Below are 8481 nucleotides of genomic sequence, written 5' to 3' on the forward strand. Positions count from 1 at the left end.
CATTTCACCATCAAATATTTAGTATTGATTTGTGATGGGATTCTCTCTTTTCTCTCTTTTGTAGTTCATGTTGCATTTACTGGTGGTATGCAAATGGCTTTGTTAAGAAATGTTGCCTTTTAAAGCTGATTTAGTTCTTGTTGAGACTAAGTATTTTGAGCAAACCCACATCTTAAAAAGATTCACAAATTGTTGTAGGGAAGTGAGTTGATGTCCTCAATGGCTACCTCCCTCTTTTACATATTCACCTCTTTCTTCATCCCATTCTCAGTTCATGTTTATCATCTTTTCAACATGAGAGCCTGGTTTGGTATGGACTCAAATCCGAAGACAAGTTGGAAGGATAAACTCCATTATAAAATGTCTAATAATAAGGCCCAAATTTCACAAAAGCGTGATGTTATTTGGGACCCAATTTGTCACTTAATCCACAAAATAGTTATTACTTTAATAGTGGCAAGTTCATTCACCCAATGATATTTGGTTTGCTCTCTCTTTGCTAGCATCCTATTGGCACGTCTGATATTTGTGATACGGATTTTATATTAATAAGAGATTAGATGAATTTTAAATTTATAAATAAGAAATTTTTTTTACTTATCATGTATGTTTTTTAAATTAAAAATATGAGTTTATGACAAGTGATATCAAAATAAATCCAAATCTTTATTAATATGAGACTCCTAAAAAAGATACCAAAATTGATAAATCTTATATTAATAAGAGATTAGGTCAATTTTACCATTATAAATAACAACGTACCTCCACTAAATAAGTATGTTTTTTGAGTTAAAAACGTTATTCCGTATCAAAAGTCATATGAGAGTTGCCAAGAGAAATGATGCAATGTGCTTACTTTTGGAGGTCAAGAACGAGTCCCACTAGACGGAAGAATTGAATAATCATCAAGTTACAATTAATTGCTATGTGTCATGACATCTTTAAAATTAAGTGGAGAAGTAATTAGTTCTTTTTTTTTTATTATTTACCTTAAATGATTTCAGAGAATAAATTAATTTTACATATGGTTGAGTTAAAAATGTATTTATTAAGTTAAAAATTGTTATCGGTCATTTACATATTTTTGAATAGTGAAAATTGAGTAATTTTAACAATTCTACTTAACAAAAATAATATAAAATATAAATACACAAATTTGTATTTAACTTTTGGGAACTATATTATAAATTTTAATTTGGGTAAAATATATATATATAAAAGAAATTTCGGCATATTATTGGGAAAAATTTAGCATTGTGTCTAGTAGGAGAAAAAGAGAAAGGAAAAAGAGGTGGAAGGAAAATAACATTTTTTTTCTTTATTTCTTTTATTTGGTAGGAGTGAAATTGGAAAGGGGAAAGAAAATGGATAGATTTGCACATTTTTTCTCTCTCCAAATTAAGAGGAAAATTATTTTTTTATTAATGTTAATTATTTTATTAAAGCATAATATTTTAATTTTTTTGAACTATATAAATAAGTTGATATTCTTTAATTGTATTCAATCATGTAATATATTTTTATTTTGAGTTAAATATATCCTTATAATTAATAGTGAACTAATTGTTGTTAATCAAAACGATAATTGTCATTTTATGCCACGCAGTACGAATGTGGCATACTAAAATGTGATAATGAATGGTGACCTTGTATGCTTACATGGCAAGATAACATTGTGGCTATGTCAATTTTTTGTCCTTTACGTCAACACTGCATTAGTATCACGTAGTTATAAAATAAGAAGTGATATTTTAAATAATAATAATTTATTAATTATTAATTATAAAAACTTATTTGATCCAAAATAAAAATATAAAACTTTAATTGAATGCAATAGAAAAATATTAAAAATTTATTTAAAATTTTTAAAATAATTTAAAATTTTTTAAAGCATTATGCTGTCTTTTGTTTACAATTTTATCTTTAATCTGACTTCATATTACTTTTCATCTTTCATACTTAATATGAAGGAAAAAAAACAAAATTAACTTTTCTTCTTCTCATTTTTTTATATTTTTTAAATTTCACTTTCCTAGTAAAATTGAAGCAATCCCTTCATTTATTTATGACTAAAGGCTCAAATTGAAGCTAAATGTTTGGATTCTTTTTCAATGAAGGATCAAATTTATCATTTGTAATAATTAAGGGTTAAATATTTTCTATTCTTTACAATTAAGACTAAGTTGATAGCGGATGGAGCATGTATCACTCGTGATAGAAAATAGCGTGAGTTGATAACATGACAATTTCGATAAATATAATGTTATATGTCATGTTCTAAAATTTAATTGTTACATGTTATGTTGGAAGTAATTGTTACACGTTATATTGATAAATGTAGTTGTTACACGTTGGTAGTGTTTGGTACTTTACAATACAACGCGATTACAGATAATATGATTGCAAGTAATGTGATTACAAGAAAAATAATATTACAGTGTTTGGTATACAAGTAAAATAATGATTAAAATGTAGGGAAGATAATATTACAGCGTTTGGTTTACAAATACTTTGTAGGGAATGTAATGTTAATTTTCAAAATTGCCCTTATTTATTAAAATGTAAGTTCAATATACTTATATTTTTTATTGTTAATTTTTATATAATATCATCTCTTAAATATATTTTTAATGTCATATATTTATTTTTATTTTATTATAATCTTATATATTTTATTTTTATTTCTTTAATATAATTTTTATATTATATATTTTATTTTAATTTATTTTATTGTATAAATTTTAATTTCTTATATTTTATTTTATTTTAATTTTTAATTCTTATATTATATATTTTATTTTAATTATAACATTATAAAATATTTTTAATAAGGTAATGAAGTTAAAGGGTAAAAATATCTTTAAGAATATTATAGAGTGTAATGTAATGTGATTGTATTAGTTTTGGACTGCAATCACATTACATCCCTTGACTGTAATGTGATTGGATTGCAATTTTACACTGCAGTGGTCTGATATAAAATAAACACTGCAATATAATTTAATTAGGCACATTGCAGGAAATATGTTTCCACTTTCCTCATACCAAACGCTACCATTATGTTAAAAAATACAGTTATTATATGTTATGTTAAAGATATAGTTATTATACACTATATTGAAATTTTAATTGTTACATATTATGTTAAAAATTTAGCGTCCATGTCATGAATTAAAAGCATTTAACTTACACATGTTAGACATCTCTCACTTTAACTCTTTATTATAAAAAATTAAAAAAATTTAATTATTATAATTAAAAATATTTTATTCTTAATTAAAAAAAGCAATTAAGCTACAAATTGAGTATTTAATCTTTATTTTATTTTTTTCAGAGTAAGAAGTTCTAATTGCGGAGATGAGTAAAGGACAAAGGTCTTTTCTGTTGGATTTTGTCCCATGCACAAGTAGGTACTTCCTTATTTGACCATATCTTCCCTTCCCTTGTTTCAATCCTGCGTGGCCCCAACATGACACGTCACCACCTTATGCCAACTTAACTTCATCTTCCAATTTATTTTTAAGGTAAAAAAAAAAAAAAAAACCAAAGCAACAATTATATGTAGAATTATTCTACCAAAACTTATCTCTGCCATTCCAACAAATGCCATTCTATTCCCTTATCCTTTAACTATTTACTCTCATGTTAACCACTAAAACATGCTTTTTCTTTATTCCACAAGTATTATTAAAAGTAATTTAATTACTATTTATGATTTTAATAGATTCATATCCTTTTATTACACTTTAATTAAATTTTGTATTTATATTTTAAATCAATTAAGGATAGATGATTAATTAATTATGATTAATTTAAATATTATTTATTATTTTATATTCACATAACGTTGACATAATATTAATGTAAATAGTAAAAATGATATATAATTATATTATCATATTATATCAATATGTCATATTATTATTTATTATAACATTGCAACATCCTATATGACTTACATTTTAATTAATAAAAATTACTTGATCATTAATTATATGAATTTATTTAATTTAAAATAAAAAAATAAAAAAATTATTACAAATTTTATAAATAATATAAAATTTTTTTAAGTATTATATCTTTTTTACCTTATATCGTCATATATATATACACCCGAATTTGTATGATGGATTCTCCCTTGAAAATGAGAAGAGGAGAGTTGAAGGAAAATAATAATAAAGAAAGGGAAGGAGAGAAGGTTGCATTGCATGTGAAAGTGCCATTTGGCTGTGGGAGGTCTCATGATTTCCAATGGGGACAAACCCATGAGTACCAAAGCAAACAAAAGAATTTGGGCCAATTAAAACACTTTTGGTCCCTATATTAGTATAAAACTTTTAAAAAAAAATTGGGCATTTCAATTTGTTTTTTTGGGGACTTGCTCTTTTCCTCTCCTTCCACCAAAGCTTTGTTCCTCTGCAAATGCACACGCTCTCAATCTCCACTCTCTCCAAATCCAAGTAAGCTTTCCTTTTTTTTTTGTTCTTTCTTTTGTTTCTTTTCTTTTGAACCCTCCTTTTCATTTTGTTTTACTGACTTTGTTTGTTTTAAGGTTGTATTTCATCTTGTTCTTTTTGGTTGTTGTTGTGGGCAGTTACTTTTCTGGGTTCTTCTTATTTTTCCTTGGTCTTAGTCTTGTAATAAAGAAAAAAAAAATCCTTAGCTTTGATCCTGTTTTGGGTTTTTCCTTGTCTTTCCATTCAGATTTGTTTCAATATTTTTCTTTTTTTTTGTTAGCTCTCATTTCAAAGCCTCTGATTTTTGTTTCATGCAAAATGTTTATCCTTTTTCATTTAATGGTGTAATCTGGGGATTTGTTAATGCTTATGATTCTGTGAAATTTTTGTTTTGTAATTTGCTCAATGGAAGCTCAAGTTTTTCCATTTCCATTTGCATGCAACAGATTATAACGTCAAAGCTTTTAATCTTCTTTCTTAGGGAAAAAATATTCTTCAGTACTATTCACATCAATTTTTATTGCCTTTATTTTATTTTTTTCCTGTTTTGGTGTATGTTGATGACAGTAAATCACTGGGTCTGATTTACTTCTTTACTATTTTCCTCTCAAGTTTTTTGCTTTCTGCCTTCTGGGTTGTTTCTGAATGACCGTTGAAATGTGGATCCTTTTGTAATTTTAGGGTTTTGTGTTGTTTTCCTTTGTTTTGTAGGAAAAAAATGTACTTTTTATTGGTTTTTTGAGGTGGGATTTGTTATATTACGCTTCTGGGTATCTTAGTTTATTCAATACAGGGTTTGAGTTTCAACAACTTTGAATTAGAGAGGAGTTTGGGGTCTGCCCTGTGCATGTATGCATTTGTTCTTTCAATGTAATGAATTTGATAACTTTCATTCACTTTTCAGTGAAGAAGAGGATTTAGTTTTGTCTTCATATAATCTTGTTAGGTATATGAGAAAAGATGTTTTCGAATCATTTGAACTGAGGAGGGGGTGGAATGACTGGCTGGGTCTGAGTTCAGATTTCCGTGTTTCAGGTTCTAATTTTTGGGGCTGACTGGTGAAGCTTTAGGTGTGCTGTAATTGGGCTTGTTATTCGGCGTACTTTAGGATTGATATAGTTGTTGGCCAAGGAATTTTTGTTTGGCAATTTGGAATAAGTGGCTTAAATAAAGGTAATTGCATGGGAATTCAAACAATGGGGTCTCAAGGTGATAGCGGTAGTAATGGCAAAGAGTCGCAGTTTCAGCAGTTAACGCGGCAAACTTCAATGTATAGTCTCACGCTGGATGAGGTTCAAAATCAGCTGGGTGACTTGGGCAAACCTCTAAGTAGCATGAACCTAGATGAGCTTCTCAAGAATGTATGGACAGCTGAGGCTAACCAAAATTATGGTATGGAAACTGAAGGCACAGCACTGACCAATCAACCTGCTTTGCAGCGTCAGGCGAGTTTGTCTTTAACTGGTGCTTTGAGCAAGAAGACAGTTGATGAGGTTTGGAGAGATATTCAACAAAGCAAAAATGTTGGGGAAAAGAAACCTAGAGAAAGGCAGCCTACTCTTGGAGAGATGACATTGGAGGATTTCCTTGTGAAAGCAGGAGTTGTTGCTGAAGCTTCTACGGATAAAAAAGGTGGTGGTTCTGTTACCGGGGTTGATCTAAGTGTTGCACCGCAGTTTGCACAGCAAGGTCAGTGGATGCAGTACCCACAGCCACAATATCAGCATCCACAACAAAGTATGTTGGGGGTTTATATGTCAGCCCAGCCTATGCCACAGCCTTTAGCCATAGGGGCTACTGCTGTAATGGATGTCTCTTACCCAGATAACCAGGTGCCATTGCCTTCACCATTAATGGGAACATTATCAGATACACAGGCATCTGGAAGGAAAAGAGGTGCCCCTGAGGATATGATTGAAAAGAATGTTGAAAGGAGACAGAAGAGGATGATAAAGAACAGGGAATCTGCGGCACGTTCCCGAGCGAGGAAGCAGGTCAGCTTTCATCTTTTCTTTTTCATCTCTCATATTTAACAGTGATGTCATTCATTTTTGCATTTTTTTTTTCTAAATGTTTTATGATCTTGTTTTCTAGATTATCTAGTGACCTGAAAGATATTTATAAACAGGCTTACACTAATGAACTGGAGAACAAAGTTTCACGTCTAGAAGAAGAAAATGAAAGGCTGAGGAAACGGAAGGTTAGATTTGTCGTATAAGATACTTCGCTGATTCATTTACTTTCAATTTGACAGTGGTTGCTTTTCACTGCATGATTTCTATGATTGGTGGATGATATTAAACGCTCCAACTGTTTAGAGAACTGATCCTTTCCATCTATGCATGATTTCGGTTGTATGATATTAATGGAATACCTAATTGGTTTGTAGCTGTTCCTCTTTCAACTATCCAGCATTCTTCACCATTACCCTATCTTATAATACCTGGAAACTGTGAAGTCTATGCATTCATCCTGTTGGGTGCGTGCTACTAAGGTTGCCTCTTGACACGATGAAGTGTGCTTGATGCTTGATGTAGCCTTTCAAAAAAAAAAAAAGGTGTGCTTGATGTAACACTTTTTGTTAATGATATGCAAAGTTGTGGTATTAAAGCAAGGCTTTTAACCATCATCTATCTATATATCTTCATCTTCTTTTTTGTGTAATTATTATTTTGAAAACTTCTGATAGAGAGCTTGTTTAGCAAATATCTTCCTTTCTGTAATTATTAATCCTTGCCAGTAGAAGGGAAGTAATATTTTAGTCTGTGCACTTGTAAACAAGAAATACAGTCACTTTCCCTTGCTTGATATCCTTTGAGATTGTTAAGGCACTCAACCTCAAACAAATTCACAATAGCGGGAGAGATCAACTTGAATATAACACTCGAACAATCTCCATACACAACTACTGCCGATGACACCAAATAAAACTCTCCTTTGCATGTAGGCCCAAACAAAATTATTAACTGAGACAAATGGGCATATCATGTGGATTTCAGAAACGGGGTAGCAAACACAAGCAATAAATGGGGCAATAAAGAATCTTGGCTGTAGTAGCATTTTAAGACATTCAACTTAAAACCAAATAGAAACAGATGGGAGGCCACCCTGAATTTAAGTCCACAGCAATCCCCAACTAAACTATTGTGGGATAAATCACTTAATAGAGATCTTTATCATGGTGCTTTAGGATGAACTGTTTCTTCATATGGTAGCTAGAGATGCTCTTAGATGACTTTTACCAGAAAATTGATAAATCTTGTCAAACGACATATTTTAGAACATGAACATTACCCAATGAAGACACTTTGGGCTATGAAAGTGTCTGTTTGTAGTTGTTAGGATTTTTCCCATTGCTTAGATTTATTTGTTTTCTTACTCTGTATGCAAAACTGTGTTGGGAGCTTAGAAATGTCTATATGGAGTTGTTTGTAAGGTTTAGTCCTCTAATTTGCATTGTCATTGTTAATGTGATCTAGTTAGTGAAAATTTTCTTTTATGAGTTTCTGATCTAGAGCTTCTACGCTTCTACCCCTGCTTGAGAATGCTTTATCTGATAATCCTAAAATAACTTTGATGCATTTTCCAATTTAGCTAGGGTTGTTGGTTTATGGGAATTCAAAAGTTTGTTCTGATCTTTTGATTGGTATAAAAGTTATTCTCTTCTAGAAGCTGTTAACATTTTCTAACCTGGTCTTCCTTCATGGATACCAAATCTCAGTCTCAGACTCTAATAAGTGAAATCTGCAAATTCCATATTTTCTAAAATTATGAAGATATCATATCTAAAACTAAGAAAAATCAAAGCAAATAGTACCAATAATCTCATATCCTAAAAAAATATAATAGCATGACTCAATTGTATTCGAGCTTAGTAAATGACGTCTTAAATCAGTCTATCAGATTGGCTGCACATAAGATTGGACTTTTAATTGGGAACAAGTTTATGAGAATTTCAGCAGCTGTTATACTTCTCAGGTCTTATGTGAAGCAACTGCAAACCTAGCTGTGAACCCTTTCAGAT

General features: G+C 30.2%; 1 protein-coding gene across 3 annotated transcripts; it reads left to right on the forward strand.

Moving 5' to 3' along the window:
- Positions 1-4178: 4178 nt before the first annotated feature.
- LOC110425986 (ABSCISIC ACID-INSENSITIVE 5-like protein 2) lies at positions 4179-8475 on the forward strand. 3 transcript variants are annotated; one of them, XM_021441073.2, is made up of 4 exons: positions 4179-4460; positions 5362-6451; positions 6586-6657; positions 6847-8475. In XM_021441073.2, exons 2-4 carry the CDS (start codon positions 5639-5641, stop codon positions 6895-6897), a joined length of 936 nt encoding a protein of 311 aa, XP_021296748.1. In that variant the 5' UTR covers positions 4179-4460; positions 5362-5638; the 3' UTR covers positions 6898-8475. The 3 variants fall into 3 exon arrangements, with proteins under 3 accessions (XP_021296748.1, XP_021296747.1, XP_021296749.1); XM_021441072.2 differs by having other exon boundaries at positions 5404-6451; XM_021441074.2 differs by having other exon boundaries at positions 5493-6451.
- Positions 8476-8481: the final 6 nt, after the last annotated feature.

Source organism: Theobroma umbraticum, unplaced genomic scaffold, assembly GCF_002168275.2.
Source record: "Theobroma umbraticum cultivar Fairchild unplaced genomic scaffold, ASM216827v3 scaffold_12.1, whole genome shotgun sequence".
In the NCBI taxonomy this organism is placed as follows: domain Eukaryota; kingdom Viridiplantae; phylum Streptophyta; class Magnoliopsida; order Malvales; family Malvaceae; genus Theobroma; species Theobroma umbraticum.

Coding starts and splice junctions, on each gene's coding strand:
- LOC110425986 (XM_021441073.2), top strand. CDS start 5,639: ATGGGAATTCAAACAATGGGGTCTCAAGGTGATAGCGGTAGTAATGGC. Junction 6,452..6,585: donor GTTCCCGAGCGAGGAAGCAG/GTCAGCTTTCAT, acceptor ATTTATAAACAG/GCTTACACTAATGAACTGGA. Junction 6,658..6,846: donor AAAGGCTGAGGAAACGGAAG/GTTAGATTTGTC, acceptor ATTGGTTTGTAG/CTGTTCCTCTTTCAACTATC.